Consider the following 22,511-nt stretch of genomic DNA (forward strand, 5'->3'; position numbering starts at 1 on the left):
GCTGAGTCCTGACTCTTAACATGGGCTGAGTCCTGACTCTTAACATGGGCTGAGTCCTGACTCTTAACATAGACTGAGTCCTGACTGTTAACATGGGCTGAGTCCTGACTGTTAACATGGGCTGAGTCCTGACTGTTAACATGGGCTGAGTCCTGACTCTTAACATGGGCTGAGTCCTGACTCTTAACATGGGCTGAGTCCTGACTCTTAACATGGGCTGAGTCCTGACTCTTAACATGGGCTGAGTCCTGACTGTTAACATGAGCTGAGTCCTGACTCGTAACACAAACTCACACTGCTCTGCCTGTTCTTTTCCCCGTCTCCACCACCATCTCGTCTCCGCACTGACCATATAGAGTCACGTGAGACCCTTGTTATTTAATGCCCAGCCCCGAGCTTCAGTGCACAAGCTCGGTAGCTCAAAGACAGGCCAACACACACACGGACGTATGTGCAGACAGGCACACAGGGACGGCAGTATTGACAGACATTTCACAGGTCGAAAGGCTTTGATTTCAAAATGGCAACTCATCGCATCTTCTTTGATGTCCAGTAGTTCTATCTTACCAGTATGCAACACCTTTGAACTGTGCTGAAGGTACCCATGAAGCTAGCTGAAACACTGTGTACGCGAGTAGCAAGACAAGGATGAAGACAGGGGTGATGTTTAAAGCTCATGATGCAACTCTCGTTCAACATTATTAGTGAGACAGTACTGCCATCTAGCGATTTCTACCTTGAACATAGAGTAGCGAATAGAGTCAATAGAATCAAGCCATAGGTCTACAAAGTACGGTCAAAAGCTTTATTTATTTGAAAAACAAGTGAACCATTGTGTACAGTACATTTAAAAAAAAATGTGGGTGTCACAAACATCGGAGTATTTTGTCCTGTTTCTTTATAGGTTCATCATTCCAGATTGACTATTTACAACAGGGAAAACCCAGACGTGTAATCTGTACAACATAAGGTGAGACAAACATCATTACATATAGCACATCATCATTGTTCCTAAACCAGTAGGCTTTATTCATAATCACAAAAAAAAAAACACAAAATCACAAAATTCAATTCAATAGTCACTCTGGATTGTTTTGCTGACTGGGCAACAGTGCCCTCTTCTTGACAGAAGGGACAATTGGTCCTAGTGGTTAGAGCGTTGGACTAGTAACCGGAAGGTTGCAAGTTCAAATCCCCGAGCTGACAAGGTACAAATCTGTCGTTCTGCCCCTGAACAGGCAGTTAACCCACTGTTCCTAGGCCGTCATTGAAAATAAGAATTTGTTCTTAACTGACCTGCTGAGTTAAATAAAGGTTAAAAAAAAATGGACTCATCATTTATACTCACTGGCTGACTGGGGCACACAGTAGCAAAACATTTTGCAACAGAAGACAAAAACAATTGAACAAGTTCAGATAATCCCTCCCTGTTTCAGCCTGTTTTCCTTTGTTTGGTGGTTAATTAATATAACCTGGGATGCACCATCTGGCTGGCACTCACACACAGCTCACATCCTCAGGGTGTTCGTTTCCTATGGGACTAAATCATTAATGAGTTAATTCATTAATTCATTAATGTGATTGCATAGATCTGACAGTCAGCCTAATACATATTTGATTAGAAACCAATCAGCAGACATGGATGATAAAATAACTGAAAATAACTCATCATCATGATCATCAGCCATAGAGCTTTTCTGTCGAAAGCAACATGACCACTGTGACAACAACGTGACCACTGTGACAGTAAGGTGACCACTGTGACAGCAACGTGACCACTGAAACCACTGTGACAGTAAGGTGACCACTGTGACAGTAAGGTGACCACTGTGACAGTAAGGTGACCACTGTGGCAATAACGTGACCACTGTGACAGTAACGTGACCACTGTGACAGTAAGGTGACCCCTGTGACAGTAAGGTGACCCCTGTGACAGTAAGGTGACCCCTGTGACAGCAATGTGACCACTGAGACCACCGTGACAGTAAGGTGACCACTGTGACAGTAAGGTGACCACTGTGACAGTAACGTGACCACTGTGACAGTAAGGTGACCCCTGTGACAGTAACGTGACCCCTGTGACAGCACCGTGACCACTGTGACAGTAAGGTGACCACTGTGACAGCAACGTGACCACTGTGACAGTAAGGTGACCACTGTGACCGTAAGGTGACCACTGTGACAGTAACGTGACCACTGTGACAGTAACGTGAAAGCAACGTGACCACTGTGACAGTAAGGTGACCACTGTGACAGTAACGTGACCACTGTGACAGTAAGGTGACCACTGTGACAGTAAGGTGACCACTGTGACAGTAAGGTGACCACTGTGACAGTAAGGTGACCACTGTGACAGTAAGGTGACCCCTGTGACAGTAAGGTGACCACTGTGACAGTAAGGTGACCACTGTGACAGTAAGGTGACCACTGTGACAGTAAGGTGACCCCTGTGACAGTAACGTGACCACTGTGACAGCAACGTGACAGTAAGGTGACCACTGTGACAGTAACCACTGTGACAGTAACATGACCACTGTGACAGTAAGGTGACCACTGTGACAGTAAGGTGACCACTGTGACAATAACGTGACCACTGTGACAGTAAGGTGACCACTGTGACAGTAAGGTGACCACTGTGACAGTAAGGTGACCACTGTGACAGTAAGGTGACCACTGTGACAGTAAGGTGACCACTGTGACAACAACATGACCACTGTGACCACTGTGACAGTAAGGTGCCCACTGTGACAGTAAGGTGCCCACTGTGACAGTAAGGTGACCACTGTGACAGTAAGGTGCCCACTGTGACAGTAAGGTGACCACTGTGACAGTAACATGACCACTGTGACAATAACGTGACCACTGTGACAGTGAAGGTGACCACTGTGACAGTAAGGTGACCACTGTGACTGTGACAGTAAGGTGACCACTGTGACAGTAAGGTGCCCACTGTGACAGTAAGGTGACCACTGTGACAGTAAGGTGCCCACTGTGACAGTAAGGTGACCACTGTGACAGTAACATGACCACTGTGACAATAACGTGACCACTGTGACAGTAAGGTGACCACTGTGACAGTAAGGTGACCACTGTGACAGTAAGGTGACCACTGTGACAGTAAGGTGCCCACTGTGACAGTAAGGTGACCACTGTGACAGTAAGGTGACCACTGTGACAGTAAGGTGACCACTGCTTAGGAGTCGGCAGATGAAAAGTTTCCAGGAATTATTTGATCAAAGGTCACAATGTATTTAGTTCAAAGGAAGTTGCCAGATTCCTCTAAGACCTCATGTTGAAGTTGCCAGATTCCTCTAAGACCTCATGTTGAAGTTGCCAGATTCCTCTAAGCCCTCATGTTGAAGTTGCCAGATTCCTCTAAGACCTCATGTTGAAGTTGCCAGATTCCTCTAAGACCTCATGTTGAAGTTGCCAGATTCCTCTAAGACCTCATGTTGAAGTTGCCAGATTCCTCTAAGACCTCATGTTGAAGTTGCCAGATTCCTCTAAGACCTCATGTTGAAGTTGCCAGATTCCTCTAAGACCTCATGTTGAAGTTGCCAGATTCCTCTAAGACCTCATGTTGAAGTTGCCAGATTCCTCTAAGCCCTCATGTTGAAGTTGCCAGATTCCTCTAAGCCCTCATGTTGAAGTTGCCAGATTCCTCTAAGCCCTCATGTTGAAGTTGCCAGATTCCTCTAAGACCTCATGTTGAAGTTGCATTTTACATGACATATTTATTTCACTAAAGCATTTCAGCAACAATACATTTTTAGAGGACATTCTTTGAAGATGAATTAAAGTGAGTGAAATCGCATGAGGATCCTACAATGACTTTGTGAAAAAACTTTCTTCATGGTTTTGGAGTGGAATGTTCTCAATGACTTTTCAAAACTCTGTCCATATCGATCACACATCTTACATACAGAACAACACACAGTCCATCATACAGTCACTGGGGGGTCTGAGGGAGCCTGGTCCCACATCTATTTGTTCTGTCGTGTCAAATCCTATGGGCATTGTTTGGCTGGCAATGACCATAGGCGTTGGCAAGAAGAAGGCACGGACAGATCTGGGACCAGGCTAGGTCTGGGGGGGCTCCATTCTGCCCTGAGAACGTTCTGGATCGCTTTCAGACCAAAGCACATTCATTCACGCCGGTTAAACCTGAATCGTATGGGAACAGCAGAGGCTCTAGCATGTTACGTTACCATGTCAACAAAGTCTGTCAAATATGTTACCATGACAATTGTCATGGTAATTGTCAGGAAGGAGAAAAAAAATTATCACTCAGTATTTGGAATGGCCCCGCCTTTCAAAAAAATATATGTAACGGTCAAGAGAACAGCACAGTCAGTGTTTTACATTATAACACATGTGTACGATAGTTCACACAAACAGGTGAGAGTGCATTATGGGTATTTTTAATTGTGTGTATGACAAGTGCAGAAAAAACATGCTCATATGATGTAAATGGGACAGGAGTCATCAGGAAATATTAATGACATGCCAGAAACATTATTGACATGTCAGAAACATTAATGACATGTCAGAAACATTAATGACATGTCAGAAACATTAATGACATGCCAGAAACATTAATGACATGTCAGAAACATTAATGACATGTCAGAAACATTATTGACATGCCAGAAACATTAATGACATGCCAGAAACATTAATGACATGCCAGAAACATTAATGACATGCCAGAAACATTAATGACATGTCAGAAACATTATTGACATGCCAGAAACATTATTGACATGCCAGAAACATTAATGACATGCCAGAAACATTAATGACATGCCAGAAACATTAATGACATGCCAGAAACATTAATGACATGTCAGAAACATTAATGACATGTCAGAAACATTAATGACATGTCAGAAACATTAATGACATGCCAGAAACATTAATGACATGCCAGAAACATTAATGACATGTCAGAAACATTAATGACATGTCAGAAACATTATTGACATGTCAGAAACATTATTGACATGCCAGAAGAATTTCACTACACCCGCAATAACATCTGCCCAATATGTGCATGTGACCAATACAATTTGATTTTGTTTTGATTTGAGAAACATTTATGACATGCCAGAAGCGGAGACAAGAAGAGGGAGGGTGAATGCTTCTCAGAAAAGCCCTCATATAAGACAACTGCCACTGAACAGCACACAAAGTCCACAGAGAGAAAATGCTTTTAGGCAGAGCACAGTACGCCTCAGACAGCTGATGTGATTTGGAAACATAACATATATTATGACTTGTTCAAAACAGATAGATAAGAGACCAGCTGTATGAGCACACTGCAGGTGTCATCAGCAGGGGACGTGATGGAACATGGAATGAAGGGCAGACATGCAGAGAGTCTATACAAGAACAACAGATTTCAGAACACACTCAGTCTGAAGCTGAGGTCTGGTGACACAGGTCATAGAGATAGATAGTTGTATATATTTTATACAGGTGTCCTGAAGAGCACAAACATTGTTTTAAATATGACTGTCTCTTTAAGTTGGTGATATTACAGAGTGTGACAGTACTAGTGAGGGAGGTTTTAGACAAACCAGAGCTTTGTCTTCCCTATACTCCCTCCCCTGTGTTGTTTGACCCTAAGCGCACACCATACAATTATCTGTACTTCGAAGATAGGCAGAATATGTAACATCCCACGCAGTTTAAGAGCTCTGAAAAAGCCCTTTATGACTTTTATGGGGATATACAGCGAGACGCTCCTTCTCTCCTAGCGTACCCTCATCTTCTCTCAGTCTATTCTCTTGTCTCTGTTAGCTGCTTCCTCCCCTCACATTGGAATCATCCAGCAGCAGTGTGGGGAGACGGGCCATACCACTGTGAGTGCTGTGTATAGGGGTGTTCGGTGAGATGGGTGCTATAGTTCACTGTGGCGTACAAGAGGTTCCAGCTTGTGAGACAGAGCAGTCAGAACTTTGTCAAACTTCTCATAGCGCTCTGATTGGCTGCCCTCCGACCCCCGACTTCCCCATAGCAACCTCATCTGGAACTCTGTCCGGAAGATCTCCAGAACCTCCTCCCTCTCCTGGAAGCCTGGGGGAGGAGGAGGAGAGGAGAGAGAGGAGAAGACAGAAAGGAGTAAACAGGAGGAGGAGAGGAGGAGAGGAGGAGACAACAGAACATAAGGGAGAGAAGAGAGGAGGAGGAGAGAACAGAACATAAGGGAGAGAAGAGAGGAGGAGAGGAGGAGACAACAGAACATAAGGGAGAGAAGAGAGGAGGAGAGGAGGAGACAACAGAACATAAGGGAGAGAAGAGAGGAGGAGAGGAAGAGACAACAGAACATAAGGGAGAGAAGAGAGGAGGAGGAGAGGAGGAGACAACAGAACATAAGGGAGAGAAGAGAGGAGGAGGAGAGGAAGAGACAACAGAACATAAGGGAGAGAAGAGAGGAGGAGAGGAGGAGACAACAGAACATAAGGGAGAGAAGAGAGGAGGAGGAGAGGAAGAGACAACAGAACATAAGGGTGAGAAGAGAGGAGGAGGAGAGGAGGAGACAACAGAACATAAGGGAGAGAAGAGAGGAGGAGAGGAGGAGACAACAGAACATAAGGGAGAGAAGAGAGGAGGAGACAACAGAACATAAGGGAGAGAAGAGAGGAGGAGACAACAGAACATAAGGGAGAGAAGAGAGGAGGAGACAACAGAACATAAGGGAGAGAAGAGAGGAGGAGGAGAGGAGGAGACAACAGAACATAAGGGAGAGAAGAGAGGAGGAGGAGAGGAAGAGACAACAGAACATAAGGGAGAGAAGAGGAGGAGGAGAGGAAGAGACAACAGAACATAAGGGAGAGAAGAGAGGAGGAGAGAGAGGAGACAACAGAACATAAGGGAGAGAAGAGAGGAGGAGGAGAGGAAGAGACAACAGAACATAAGGGAGAGAAGAGAGGAGGAGGAGAGGAGGAGACAACAGAACATAAGGGAGAGAAGAGAGGAGGAGGAGAGAACAGAACATAAGGGAGAGAAGAGAGGAGGAGAGGAAGAGACAACAGAACATAAGGGAGAGAAGAGAGGAGGAGAGGAGGAGACAACAGAACATAAGGGAGAGAAGAGAGGAGGAGGAGAGGAGGAGACAACAGAACATAAGGGAGAGAAGAGAGGAGGAGAGGAGGAGACAACAGAACATAAGGGAGAGAAGAGAGGAGGAGGAGAGGAAGAGACAACAGAACATAAGGGAGAGAAGAGAGGAGGAGAGGAGGAGACAACAGAACATAAGGGAGAGAAGAGAGGAGGAGACAACAGAACATAAGGGAGAGAAGAGAGGAGGAGAGGAGGAGACAACAGAACATAAGGGAGAGAAGAGAGGAGGAGGAGAGGAAGAGACAACAGAACATAAGGGAGAGAAGAGAGGAGGAGGAGAGGAAGAGACAACAGAACATAAGGGAGAGAAGAGAGGAGGAGAGGAGGAGACAACAGAACATAAGGGAGAGAAGAGAGGAGGAGAGGAGGAGACAACAGAACATAAGGGAGAGAAGAGAGGAGGAGGAGAGGAGGAGACAACAGAACATAAGGGAGAGAAGAGAGGAGGAGGAGAGGAGGAGACAACAGAACATAAGGGAGAGAAGAGAGGAGGAGAGGAGGAGACAACAGAACATAAGGGAGAGAAGAGAGGAGGAGGAGAGGAAGAGACAACAGAACATAAGGGAGAGAAGAGAGGAGGAGGAGAGGAGGAGACAACAGAACATAAGGGAGAGAAGAGAGGAGGAGGAGGAGGAGACAACAGAACATAAGGGAGAGAAGAGGAGGAGGAGAGGAGGAGACAACAGAACATAAGGGAGAGAAGAGAGGAGGAGGAGAGGAGGAGACAACAGAACATAAGGGAGAGAAGAGAGGAGGAGGAGAGGAGGAGACAACAGAACATAAGGGAGAGAAGAGAGGAGGAGGAGAGGAGGAGACAACAGAACATAAGGGAGAGAAGAGAGGAGGAGGAGAGGAGGAGACAACAGAACATAAGGGAGAGAAGAGAGGAGGAGAGGAGGAGACAACAGAACATAAGGGAGGGGAAGAGAGGAGGAGGAGAGGAGGAGACAACAGAACATAAGGGAGAGGAAGAGAGGAGGAGGAGAGGAGGAGACAACAGAACATAACGGAGAGAAGAGAGGAGGAGGAGAGGAGACAACAGAACATAAGGGAGAGGAAGAGAGGAGGAGGAGAGGAGGAGACAACAGAACATAAGGGAGAGAAGAGAGGAGGAGGAGAGGAAGAAAGGAGGAGGAGAGGAGGAGACAAAAGAACATAAGGGAGAGAAAGAGAGGAGGAGAGGAAGAGACAACAGAACATAAGGGAGAGGAAGAGAGGAGGAGGAGAGGAGGAGACAACAGAACATAAGGGAGAGAAGAGAGGAGGAGGAGAGAACAGAACATAAGGGAGAGGAAGAGAGGAGGAGGAGAGGAGGAGACAACAGAACATAAGGGAGAGGAAGAGAGGAGGAGGAGAGGAAGAGACAACAGAACATAAGGGAGAGAAGAGAGGAGGAGGAGAGGAGGAGACAACAGAACATAAGGGAGAGAAGAGAGGAGGAGGAGAGGAAGAAAGGAGGAGGAGAGGAGGAGACAAAAGAACATAAGGGAGAGAAAGAGAGGAGGAGAGGAAGAGACAACAGAACATAAGGGAGAGGAAGAGAGGAGGAGGAGAGAGAGGAGACAACAGAACATAATGGAGAGGAAGAGAGGAGGGAGGAGAGGAGGAGACAACAGAACATAAGGGAGAGAAGAGAGGAGGAGGAGAGGAAGAAAGGAGGAGGAGAGGAGGAGACAAAAGAACATAAGGGAGAGAAAGAGAGGAGGAGAGGAAGAGACAACAGAACATAAGGGAGAGGAAGAGAAAAAAAGAGAAGAGAGGGATTGATCAATATTACAGACGTTGTGGAAAACAAAGTCTAGTTAAGATAGTTATAGTTATAAGATAGTTATACACTCATCGCCAGGGACTGGAATCAATCAGAACCAATAGTGGTAAATGTCAACATACCGTAACCATCACCAGCACACTACCACAGATAGCACAAAACAACCAACAACTCAATCATTATTTCAGATCAATGTCAATGACCCATTATATACATCATACTGACCACACACACACACACCGTCATATATTAGGATGTGTCAGCATTAAGGAGCAACATGTACTGTAACACTACAGTTGTTACTCAGTCAGATAAATCCATGCACAACATCCACTAATCAGACAAGCCCTTGGTGGTTAATCCATAACAATACGGCTGACTCTGCACACAATACTATAATACGACTCTGTACTCTATGGAATGGTTTCCTGGACCTGCATTAAAGCTCGACTAAAAAAACACTTCCAATGAAGACTGAACGAGTCTGTGATTATCGAATGATGAATGAGATTCTGACAGTGATTTAAGTCGGGGAAACCGGGCCTTGTGTGTGTGCAAGTCCAAAAAATACACAGCGCGTACATACACACACACTCCCCCAGGCCTTACCCTGTAGTTTGGTCTCAGCGTTGGTGCGATACAGCCCCCCATGGTGAGCGATGGTCCGGGCCGCCTCCAGGTGTGACATCACCACGTCAACCCCCGCCTCCACTTTCTCCCTGGATTCCATCCCCGCCCCTTGTCCCTCCCCCACGACCACACTCCTCTCCAGCAGAGACAGCAGAGGAACCACATGAGGGAAGGAGGTGTTGGACAGCACAGTGCTCTCTGGAACACAAAGAGAGAGAGACACACTGACACAGTGAGAGAAACACACATACCAGTGTCCTGTGCATGTCAAACACACAACGCACACAGTAACACACACGGAAACACACACAGTAACACACACAGTAACACACACAGAAACACACACAGAAACACACACAGAAACACACACAGAAACACACACAGAGACACACACAGAGACACACACAGAGACACACACAGAGACACACACAGAGACACACACAGTAACACACACAGTAACACACACAGTAACACACACAGTAACACACACAGTGACACACACAGTGACACACACAGAAACACACACAGAAACACACACAGAAACACACACAGAAACACACACAGAGACACACACAGAGACACACACAGGACACACACAGTAACACACACAACACACACAGAAACACACACACTAACACACACAGAACACACACAGTAACACACACAGTAACACACACAGTAACACACACAGTAACACACACAGAAACACACACAGTAACACACACAGTAACACACACAGTAACACACACAGAAACACACAGAAACACACACAGTAACACACAGAAACACACACAGTAACACACAGAAACACACACAGTAACACACACAGTAACACACACAGTAACACACACAGTAACACACACAGTAACACACACAGAAACACACACAGAGACACACAGAGACACACAGAGACACACAGAGACACACAGAGACACACAGAGACACACACAGCCTCCAGCTCCATAAACACCATCGTTCATGTTCTTCATGAACGGCTAAGCTTCTTCTCATAGAGGATGGCTCCCAGGAACACATCCATGTGTGCTCCAGAAACATCTGAGAGAGTAACACACAGAAACACACAGAGAGAGACACACAGCCTCCAGCTCCAGAGAGAGAGATCGAGATGTTCTTCATGAACGGAGAGAGCTTCTTCTCAGAGACACAGAGAGGACACAGAGAGACACAGAGAGAGACACAGAGAGAGACACAGAGAGATGAAAGAGAGAGAGAGAGAGAGAGAGAGACAGAGACAGATAGATGAAAGAGAAGAGAGGAGAGGAGAGAGAGACACAGAGAGACGAAAGAGAAGAGAGGAGAGAGAGAGACACAGAGAGATGAAAGAGAAGAGAGGAAAGAGAGAAAGACAGAGATGAAAGAGAAGAGAGGAGAGAGAGAGACAGAGAGACAAAAGAAAAGAGAGGGGAGAGAGAGACACAGAGAGACCAGAGAAACGAAAGGAGAGGAGAGAGAGAGACACACAGAAAGACGAAAGAGAAGAGAGGAGAGACGAAAGAGAAGAGAGGAGAGAGAGAGACAGAGAGACCAAAGAGAAGAGAGGAGAGACGAAAGAGAAGAGAGGAGAGAGAGAGACAGAGAGACCAAAGAGAAGAGAGGAGAGAGAGAGACACAGAGAGACGAAAGAGAAGAGAAGAGAGGAGAGGAGAGAGAGAGACACAGAAAGACAAAAGAGAAGAGAGGAGAGAGAGACACAGAAAGACGAAAGAGAAGAGAGGAGAGAGAGAGAAACAGAGAGACGAAAGAGAAGAGAGGAGAGAGAGACAGAGAGACGAAAGAGAAGAGAGGAGAGAGAGAAACACAGAGAGATGAAAGAGAAGAGAAGTGAAGAGAAGAGAAGAGAAGAAGAAGAGAAGAGAGGTGAGGAGAGAGAGAGACAAAGAGAGACGAAAGAGAAGTGAAAGAGAAATATAACAGCATGTGACAATATATCATATAGATAATGGTGTACCTCTACCGATATTTGGTTTTGTGTGTGTGTGTGTGTTACTGTGTGTGTATTACTGTGTGTGTATTACTGTGTGTGTATTATTGCATCTGCCTCCTTCTTTCCACTCCTCTCCTCTTTTGACCTCACCCTCTCACCTTCCCCCCCTACTCACAAGGCAGGCAATACGCTCGACCTCATCTTTACTAGATGCTGTTCTTCCACTAACCTCATTGCAACTCCCCTCCAAGTCTCCGACCACTACCTTGTATCCTTTTCCCTCTCGCTCTCATCCAACACCTCCCACACTGCCCCTACTCGGATGGTATCGCGCCGTCCCAACCTTCGCTCTCTCTCCCCCGCTACTCTCTCCTCTTCCATCCTATCATCTCTTCCCTCTGCTCAAACCTTCTCCAACCTATATCCTGATTCTGCCTCCTCAACCCTCCTCTCCTCCCTCTCTGCATCCTTTGACTCTCTATGTCCCCTATCCTCCAGGCCGGCTCGGTCCTCCCCTCCCGCTCCGTGGCTCGATGACTCATTGCGAGCTCACAGAACAGGGCTCCGGGCAGCCGAGCGGAAATGGAAGAAAACTCGCCTCCCTGCGGACCTGGCATCCTTTCACTCCCTCCTCTCTACATTTTCCTCCTCTGTCTCTGCTGCTAAAGCCACTTTCTACCACTCTAAATTCCAAGCATCTGCCTCTAACCCTAGGAAGCTCTTTGCCACCTTCTCCTCCCTCCTGAATCCTCCTCCCCCCTCCTCCCTCTCTGCAGATGACTTCGTCAACCATTTTGAAAAGAAGGTCGATGACATCCGATCCTCGTTTGCTAAGTCAAATGACACCGCTGGTTCTGCTCACACTGCCCTACCCTGTGCTCTGACCTCTTTCTCCCTCTCTCTCCAGATGAAATCTCGCGTCTTGTGACGGCCGGCCGCCCAACAACCTGCCCGCTTGACCCTATCCCCTCCTCTCTTCTCCAGACCATTTCCGGAGACCTTCTCCCTTACCTCACCTCGCTCATCAACTCATCCCTGACCGCTGGCTACGTCCCTTCCGTCTTCAAGAGAGCGAGAGTTGCACCCCTTCTGAAAAAATCTACACTCGATCCCTCCGATGTCAACAATTACAGACCAGTATCCCTTCTTTCTTTTCTCTCCAAAACTCTTGAACGTGCCGTCCTTGGCCAGCTCTCCCGCTATCTCTCTCTGAATGACCTTCTTGATCCAAATCAGTCAGGTTTCAAGACTAGTCATTCAACTGAGACTGCTCTCCTCTGTATCACGGAGGCGCTCCACACTGCTAAAGCTAACTCTCTCTCCTCTGCTCTCATCCTTCTAGATCTATCGGCTGCCTTCGATACTGTGAACCATCAGATCCTCCTCTCCACCCTCTCCGAGTTGGGCATCTCCGGCGCGGCCCACGCTTGGATTGCGTCCTACCTGACAGGTCGCTCCTAACAGGTGGCGTGGCGAGAATCTGTCTCCTCACCACGCACTCTCACCACTGGTGTCCCCCAGGGCTCTGTTCTAGGCCCCCTCCTATTCTCGCTATACACCAAGTCACTTGGCTCTGTCATAACCTCACATGGTCTCTCCTATCATTGCTATGCAGACGACACACAATTAATCTTCTCCTTTCCCCCTTCTGATGACCAGGTGGTGAATCGCATCTCTGCATGTCTGGCAGACATATCAGTGTGGATGACGGATCACCACCTCAAGCTGAACCTCGGCAAGACGGAGCTGCTCTTCCTCCCGGGGAAGGACTGCCCGTTCCATGATCTCGCCATCACGGTTGACAACTCCATTGTGTCCTCCTCCCAGAGCGCTAAGAACCTTGGCGTGATCCTGGACAACACCCTGTCGTTCTCAACTAACATCAAGGCGGTGGCCCGTTCCTGTAGGTTCATGCTCTACAACATCCGCAGAGTACGACCCTGCCTCACACAGGAAGCGGCGCAGGTCCTAATCCAGGCACTTGTCATCTCCCGTCTGGATTACTGCAACTCGCTGTTGGCTGGGCTCCTGCCTGTGCCATTAAACCCCTACAACTCATCCAGAACGCTGCAGCACGTCTGGTGTTCAACCTTCCCAAGTTCTCTCACGTCACCCCGCTCCTCCACTCTCTCCACTGGCTTCCAGTTGAAGCTCGCATCCACTACAAGACCATGGTGCTTGCCTACGGAGCTGTGAGGGGAACGGCACCTCGGTACCTCCAGGCTCTGATCAGGCCCTACACCCAAACAAGGGCACTGCGTTCATCCACCTCTGGCCTGCTCGCCTCCCTACCACTGAGGAAGTACAGTTCCCGCTCAGCCCAGTCAAAACTGTTCGCTGCTCTGGCCCCCCAATGGTGGAACAAACTCCCTCACGACGCCAGGACAGTGGAGTCAATCACCACCTTCCGGAGACACCTGAAACCCCACCTCTTTAAGGAATACCTAGGATAGGATAAGTAATGCCTCTCACACCCCCCCCTTTAAGATTTAGATGCACTATTGTAAAGTGACTGTTCCACTCGATGTCATAAGGTGAATGCACCAATTTGTAAGTCGCTCTGGATAAGAGCGTCTGCTAAATGACTTAAATGTAAATGTAATGTAAATGTACTGTACATGGTTGGTCCATACCTGTGGTAGCTCCAGTGCTCTCATCACAGCGGCGAAGCCAAACATGTTCCCCAGGTTGCTCTTGAGTTCAGCAGCCAGCTGGATTGTCTTATGGAGCAGAGCAGCCCTCTCCTCTTTACTGCCGGTACAGCCCAGCAGGTCCACAGCTGTCATTATAGACATAGTATAGAACCTGAGGAGAATGGGAGGAGGAGGAGCAGGAGGAGGAGGAGGAGGAGAGGAGGATGAAACAAGGAAGAATAGGATGAGAACAGCATCAACCACAACAGTACTCCTAACCCTAGCTTCATGTCGACATTCCGGTTCAAACCTAACCCTAGCCTCAACCACAACCCTAACCCTAACCCTCAACCACAACCCTAACCCTAACCTCATCCACTACCCTACTCCTAACCCTAGCCTCAACCACAACCCTAACCCTAACCCTCAACCACAAACCTAACCCTAGCCTCAACCACAACCCTAACCCTAACCCTCAACCACAACCCTAACCCTAGCCTCAACCACAACCCTAACCCTAACCCTAGCCTCAACCACACCCTACCCTAACCCTAGCCTCAACCACTACCCTCCTCCTAACCCTAGCCTCAACCACTACCCTACTCCTAACCCTAGCCTCAACCACTACCCTACTCCTAACCCTAGCCTCAACCACTACCCTACTCCTAACCCTAGCCTCAACCACTACCCTACTCCTAACCCTAGCCTCAACCACAACGTTAACCCTTACCACCTGAACCCTTACCGCTCCAGTAGGTCCAGTCTCAGCTGGTGTCCGTGAGGAAGAGTCAACAACTCCAGTCCCGAGCCCACTCCCATCATCCTCTGCATCTCCTCGGTAACACCCAGTATCCTAGCAACCTTCACACAGACAGAGGGAGGGAGCACAACACATGGGGAGGGAGGAAATGGAGAAAGAGGGAGAGAAAGAGGGAACGAGGGAGCAAATGGAGAAAGAGGGAGGAAATGGAGAGAGAGGAGAGGGAGGATATGGGGTGAGAGGAGAGGGAGGAAATGGAGAGAGGTGGAGAGGGGAGAGGGGGAGGGAGGATATGTAGAGAGAGAAGAGAGGAGAGGGAGGAAATGGAGAGAGAGGCGAGGAGAAGGAGGCAGGAAATGGAGAGAGAAAAGAGGGAGGAAATGGAGAAAGAGAGGTGGAGAGAGGAGAGTGGGAGGGAGGAAATGTAGAGAGAGAAATGGAGAAGAGAGGGGAGGGAGGAAATGGAGAGAGGAGAGGGGAGGGAGGAAATGGAGAGAGGAGAGGGGAGGGAGGGAGAAGGAGAGGGGGAGGGAGAAAATGGAGAGGAGAGGGGAGGGAGAAAATGGAGAGAGAGGAGAGGGGGAGGGAGAAAATGGAGAGAGAGGAGAGGGGGGAGGAAATGTAGAGAGGAGAGAAGAGGGAGAGAGGAAGAAAGGGTTTATTGTAATTTCTAACTTAATGTATTCATGGTCACTGAGACTGGTGGTTAATTGTCTCTTAATTCAAATGTTACCAAATAGTAGAGTAGAGTAAATAGTGGGCGCTATACCATATTTTATGATATACCCGTATTGATGCAGGGAAACCAATGCTTGGTTTGTTAAACGTGATACGCCATGCGCAATGTCAATTTTTATAGTTTACTTCGCTACTTGAGTCATCTCTCTCAGCTCTCTCCGTGCCACTTTCCACACAGACATAGCTATGCCCCCTGTCACTCAAGGAGCGCATGCTGTTCCTTAACCACGAGACACTTGCATTCAGTCTGCATGGTCAATGTAGCACATACAACAATGTTGATGACAACAATGCTGTTTTCACTTTGCTTCTTAATGTAAATCCACAAGCGTTCTATAATGACACTATTAGTTTGTGTTTCTTACATCAGCAAACAGCTAGTTTGTCTTTTCTTAGCAAGTTGTACTACATCTTCTGAGATGCTAATTGTTAGCCGCTAATGCTAATATCTAGCTAGCTAATACATGTACTGAGTAAGAGCAAATGTAGCTAGCTAATACAGCCTGATAACACCAGCGATGGTGTAGACCTAAATCAGCATGTTGTTTGTGCAACAGTTTGTGCAACCCCATCCCTCCCCTTAGGTTTGTGCCATGGCGGAGATCTTTGTGGGCTATACTCGGCCTTGTCTCAGGATGGTAAGTTGGTGGTTGAAGATATCCCTCTAGTGGTGTGGGGGCTGTGCTTTGGCAAAGTGGGTGGAGTTATATCCTGCCTGTTTGGCCCTGTCCAGGGGTATCGTCGGACGGGGCCACAGTGTCTCCCGACCCCTCCTGTCTTAGCCTCCAGTATTTATGATGCAGTAGTTTATGTGTCGGGGGGCTAGGATCAGTTTGTTATATCTGGAATACTTCTCCTGTCTTTTCCCGTGTTCTGTGTGAATTTAAGTATGCTCTCTCTAATTCTATCTTTCTTTCTTTCTTTCTTTCTATCTTTCTCTCGGAGGACCTGAGCCCTAGGGCCGTGCCTCAGGACTACCTGGCCTGATGACTCCTTGCTGTCCCCAGTCCACCTGGCCGTGCTGCTGCTCCAGTTTCAACTGTTCTGCCTGCGGCTATGGAACCCTGACCTGTTCACCGGACGTGCTACCTGTCCCAGACCTGCTTTTCAACTCTCTAGAGACGGCAGGAGCGGTAGAGATACTCTTGAAAGATCGGATATGAAAAGCCAACTGACATTTCTTCCTGAGGTGCTGACTTGTTGCACCCTCGACAACCACTGTGATTATTATTATTTAGCCCCGCTGGTCATCAAATAACATTTGAACATCTTGGCCATGTTCTGTTATAATCTCCACCTGACACAGAAGAGAACTGGCCACCCCTCATAGCCTGGTTTCTTCCTAGGTTCTGGCATTTCTAGGGAGTTTTTCCTAGCCACCATGCTTCTACACCTGCATTGCTTGCTGTTTGGGGTTTTAGGCTGGGTTTCTGTACAGTACTTTGAGATATCAGCTGATGTAAGAAGGGATTTATAAATACATTTGATTGATTTGGATTGATCTTCTAAATCAAAGAGGAATATGCAAAGCAAGAACATGCAAGAAAACATGCAATATAGCCAAAGCGTATAGGGTCCCCTAGGAAACACTTATCAACACTTTAGTTCCTACCCTGTCACAATAACTCCTCCCTGGTATTTTAATTTGTTGTCATCTAAACACTGTATTCAAAGTACCCACTATTATATCCTAACAGTAGAATTAGAACAGTCATTCTATTTCCATGATTCCAACAGTTTTTCTCTAATTTGCAAGTCAAATCGCAATTGCAACATTTGGTTAAAGATAAGTCTTAGATTATTTGCCCATATCGTGCAGCCATACATGGCAGTGTGGAAATGATCTCTACTGAGCAGTGGTGTAAAGTAAGTAAGTAAAAATATTTTCAAGTACTACTTTAGTCATTTATTTTGGTATCTGTACTTTACATCACTATTTCTATTTTTGACAACTTCTACTTCACTACATTCCTAAAGACAATACTGTACTTTTTACTCCATACATTTTCACTGACACCTAAAAGTACTTGTTACATTTGGAATGCTTAGCAGGACAGGAAAATGGTCCAATTCACACACTTGTCAAGAGAACATCCCTGGTCATCTACTGCCTCTGATCTGGAGGACTCACTAAACACAAATGCTGTGTTTTTGAATGATGTCTGAGTGTTGGAGTGTACCCCTGGCTATAGGTAAATGATGTCGGAGTGTACCCCTGGCTATAGGTAAATGATGTCTGAGTGTACCCCTGGCTATAGGTAAATGATGTCTGAGTGTTGGAGTGTACCCCTGGCTATAGGTAAATGATGTCTGAGTGTTGAAGTGTACCCCTGGCTATAGGTAAATGATGTCTGAGTGTACCCCTGGCTATAGGTAAATGATGTCTGAGTGTTGGAGTGTACCCCTGGCTATAGGTAAATGATGTCTGAGTGTACCCCTGGCTATAGGTAAATGATGTCTGAGTGTACCCCTGGCTATAGGTAAATGATGTCTGAGTGTTGGAGTGTACCCCTGGCTATAGGTAAATGATGTCTGAAATGATGATGTCTGAGTGTTGGAGTGTACCCCTGGCTATAGGTAAATGATGTCTGAGTGTTGGCTATAGGTAAATGATGTCGGACCCCTGGCTATAGGTAAATGATGTCTGAGTGTACCCCTGGCTATAGGTAAATGATGTCTGAGTGTTGGAGTGTACCCCTGGCTATAGGTAAATGATGTCTGAGTGTACCCCTGGCTATAGGTAAATGATGTCTGAGTGTTGGAGTGTACCCCTGGCTATAGGTAAATGATGTCTGAGTGTACCCCTGGCTATAGGTAAATTATGTCTGAGTGTACCCCTGGCTATACGTAAATGATGTCTGAGTGTAAATAGGTAAATGATGTCTGAGTGTTGGAGTGTACCCCTGGCTATAGGTAAATGATGTCGGAGTGTACCCCTGGCTATAGGTAAATGATGTCTAAGTGTACCCCTGGCTATAGGTAAATGATGTCTGAGTGTTGGAGTAAATCTGTATGATGTCTGAGTGTTGGAGTGTACCCCTGGCTATAGGTAAATGATGTCTGAGTGTTGGAGTGTACCCCTGGCTGTAGGTAAATGATGTCTGAGTGTACCCCTGGCTATAGGTAAATGATGTCTGAGTGTACCCCTGGCTATAGGTAAATGATGTCTGAGTGTACCCCTGGCTATAGGTAAATGATGTCTGAGTGTACCCCTGGCTATACGTAAATGATGTCTGAGTGTTGGAGTGTACCCCTGGCTATAGGTAAATGATGTCTGAGTGTACCCCTGGCTATAGGTAAATGATGTCTGAGTGTTGGAGTGTACCCCTGGCTATAGGTAAATGATGTCTGAGTGTTGGAGTGTACCCCTGGCTATAGGTAAATGATGTCTGAGTGTTGGAGTGTACCCCTGGCTATAGGTAAATGATGTCTGAGAGTTGTATCGTGCCCCTGGCTATAGGTAAATCACTCACTACTCAAAAAGCACCCTAGGATCACTCACTACTCATAAAGCACCCTAGGATCACTCACTACTCATAAAGCACCCTAGGATCACTCACTACTCAAAAAGCACCCTAGGATCACTCACTACTCAAAAAGCACCCTAGGATCACTCACTACTCATAAAGCACCCTAGGATCACTCACTACTCATAAATCACCCTAGGATCACTCACAACTCATAAAGCACCCTAGGATCACTCACTACTCAAAAAGCACCCTAGGATCACTCACTACTCATAAAGCACCCTAGGATCACTCACTACTCAAAAAGCACCCTAGGATCACTCACAACTCATAAAGCACCCTAGGATCACTCACTACTCAAAAAGCACCCTAGGATCACTCACTACTCATAAAGCACCCTAGGATCACTCACTACTCAAAAAGCACCCTAGGATCACTCACTACTCAAAAAGCACCCGAGGATCACTCACTACTCATAAAGCACCCTAGGATCACTCACTACTCATAAAGCACCCTAGGATCACTCACTACTCATAAAGCACCCTAGGATCACTCACTACTCATAAAGCACCCTAGGATCACTCACTACTCATAAAGCACCCTAGGATCACTCACTACTCAAAAAGCACCCTAGGATCACTCACTACTCATAAAGCACCCTAGGATCACTCACTACTCATAAATCACCCTAGGATCACTCACAACTCAAAAAAGCACCCTAGGATCACTCACTACTCATAAAGCACCCTAGGATCACTCACTACTCATAAAGCACCCTAGGATCACTCACTACTCAAAAAGCACCCTAGGATCACTCACTACTCATAAAGCACCCTAGGATCACTCACTACTCAAAAAGCACCCTAGGATCACTCACTACTCACAAAGAACCTTGGGATCACTCACTACTCACAAAGCACCCTAGGATCACTCACTACTCAAAAAGAAAATGTAGAACGTTTATTATCCAAAAACTAAAAAACACTGTCAAATACAGTCACTGTCAAATGCCGTTCATTTGTTTTTTAAATACTGTGATATAATATTTTGCCAATATCGCCCAGCCCTAGGATAGCATGTGAGCCTGTGTCCCTCTATGTCTCCTGTATGTGTCTGTGTGTTTGTGCCCGTGTCCCTCTATGTGTCCTGTATGTGTTTCTGTCTGTGTGTTTGTGTCCCTCTATGTGTCCTGTATGTGTTTCTGTCTCTGTGTTTGTGTCCCTCTATGTGTCCTGTATGTGTGCCCGTGTCCCTCTATGTGTCCTGTCTGTGTGTTTGTGTCCCTCTATGTGTCCTGTATGTGTGCCCGTGTCCCTCTATGTGTCCTGTATGTGTGCCCGTGTCCCTCTATGTGTCCTGTATGTGTGCCCGTGTCCCTCTATGTGTCCTGTCTGTGTGTTTGTGTCCCTCAATGTGTCCTGCATGTGTATGTGTTTGTGTCTGTGTGTTTGTGTCCCTCTATGTGTCCTGTATGTGTTCCTGTCTGTGTGTTTGTGTCCCTCTATGTGTCCTGTATGTGTTCCTGTCTGTGTGTTTGTGTCCCTCTATGTGTCCTGTATGTGTTTCTGTCTGTGTGTTTGTGTCCCTCTATGTGTCCTGTATGTGTTTCTGTCTGTGTGTTTGTGTCCCTCTATGTGTCCTGTATGTGTGCCCGTGTCCCTCTATGTGTCCTGTCTGTGTGTTTGTGTCCCTCTATGTGTCCTGTATGTGTGCGGTGTCCCTCTATGTGTCCTGTATGTGTGCGGTGTCCCTCTATGTGTCCTGTATGTGTGCGGTGTCCCTCTATGTGTCCTGTATGTGTGCGGTGTCCCTCTATGTGTCCTGTATGTGTGCGGTGTCCCTCTATGTGTCCTGTATGTGTGCGGTGTCCCTCTATGTGTCCTGTATGTGTGCGGTGTCCCTCTATGTGTTCTGTATGTGTGCGGTGTCCCTCTATGTGTTCTGTATGTGTGCGGTGTCCCTCTATGTGTCCTGTATGTGTGCGGTGTCCCTCTATGTGTTCTGTATGTGTGCGGTGTCCCTCTATGTGTTCTGTATGTGTGCGGTGTCCCTCTATGTGTCCTGTATGTGTGCGGTATCCCTCTATGTGTTCTGTATGTGTGCGGTGTCCCTCTATGTGTCCTGTATGTGTGTGGTGTCCCTCTATGTGTCCTGTATGTGTGCGGTGTCCCTCTATGTGTCCTGTATGTGTGCGGTATCCCTCTATGTGTTCTGTATGTGTGCGGTGTCCCTCTATGTGTTCTGTATGTGTGCGGTGTCCCTCTATGTGTCCTGTATGTGTGCCCGTGTCCCTCTATGTGTCCTGTATGTGTGCGGTGTCCCTCTATGTGTCCTGTATGTGTGCGGTGTCCCTCTATGTGTCCTGTATGTGTGCGGTATCCCTCTATGTGTCCTGTCTGTGTGTTTGTGTCCCTCTATGTGTCCTGTATGTGTATGTGTTTGTGTCTGTGTGCCCGTGTCCGTCTATGTGTCCTGTATGTGTGCGGTGTCCGTCTATGTGTCCTGTATGTGTGCGGTGTCCCTCTATGTGTCCTGTATGTGTGCGGTGTCCCTCTATGTGTCCTGTATGTGTGCGGTGTCCCTCTATGTGTCCTGTATGTGTATGTGTCTGTGTGCCCGTGTCCGTCTATGTGTCCTGTATGTGTGCGGTGTCCCTCTATGTGTCCTGTATGTGTGCGGTGTCCCTCTATGTGTCCTGTATGCATGTGGTGTCCCTACCGTGCAGTCAGCCATGGTGATGTGTTTAGCAGCTGTCCTAACGTCCACCTCCGCCAGAAGCTCTTTAACCCTCTTCAGAATGCTCATCTCTAAGGGCTTGTTCTCCTGGGGCATCAGTGGTGAGAGGTACTTCCCTGGTCTGAAGGAGGAGGCTGTCTCCACTAGGGGGGCGATGAACACATCTTCTCCAGCCCCATTCTCCCTCCCTGGGGCAGGCCCATGGCCCTCCTCCACACGCAGCCTCTCCACGTAGCTCTTAGTGGGAGGTGTGGGGTGCATGCCGGCGGCACAGGGAGCCTTAGGACAGAGGGCCGGGGTGGGCCGTAAGGCGCAGTAGCTGCCCCCCGTCTCGGAGCCATCTGCTGGGGTTTCGTAGGAGCAGGGGCCCGGGGTGGAGTGGGAGCTGACTGCTAGCATGTCTGGTAGGTTGTTGTTGGAGCCTGGGCTGAGCTGGGGGTCGCTGGAGTGTCTCAGGACTGGAGAGGGGGGCACCACGGCCAGAACTCTAACCCCTGACTGGGTTCTGTGTCTGTGGACTGGACAGCAAAGCACAGGGTTACACATGTAAATTCCAGACCTGGGTTCACAAATAGTATTGATTTTCTTACAAATACACCGAGTGTACAAAACATTAAGAACACCTGGAACAGGTGAATCCAGGTGAAAGCTATGATCCCTTATTGATTTTCACTGGTTAAATCCACCATTCAGTGTAGATGAAGGGGAG

At 47.3% G+C, this 22,511-nt stretch overlaps 1 protein-coding gene and 1 long non-coding RNA gene across 2 annotated transcripts in view; both read right to left on the reverse strand.

The window, feature by feature from the left end:
* Window positions 1–3,262: 3,262 nt before the first annotated feature.
* LOC123999460 lies at window positions 3,263–3,954 on the reverse strand. Its single transcript, XR_006832457.1, has 2 exons — window positions 3,703–3,954; window positions 3,263–3,606 (listed from the first exon to the last, which is right to left on the reverse strand). It is a non-coding gene; the product is annotated as an uncharacterized LOC123999460 (long non-coding RNA).
* A 140-nt stretch (window positions 3,955–4,094) lies between these two features.
* LOC123999852 (SH2 domain-containing protein 3C-like) overlaps window positions 4,095–22,511 on the reverse strand; it is a 160,125-nt gene continuing 141,708 nt past the window's right edge. The window contains exons 9-13 of the mRNA XM_046305862.1: window positions 21,785–22,320; window positions 14,847–14,962; window positions 14,087–14,273; window positions 9,503–9,818; window positions 4,095–6,078 (exon numbers count right to left, since the gene is read on the reverse strand). Coding sequence (XP_046161818.1) covers window positions 5,903–6,078; window positions 9,503–9,818; window positions 14,087–14,273; window positions 14,847–14,962; window positions 21,785–22,320 — 1,331 coding nt within the window. The 3' untranslated portion in view covers window positions 4,095–5,902. The remainder of the gene's footprint in view (window positions 6,079–9,502; window positions 9,819–14,086; window positions 14,274–14,846; window positions 14,963–21,784; window positions 22,321–22,511) is intronic.

The sequence above is a fragment of the Oncorhynchus gorbuscha genome, linkage group LG16 (genome assembly GCF_021184085.1).
Source record: "Oncorhynchus gorbuscha isolate QuinsamMale2020 ecotype Even-year linkage group LG16, OgorEven_v1.0, whole genome shotgun sequence".
Classification (NCBI taxonomy): Eukaryota; Metazoa; Chordata; class Actinopteri; order Salmoniformes; family Salmonidae; genus Oncorhynchus; species Oncorhynchus gorbuscha.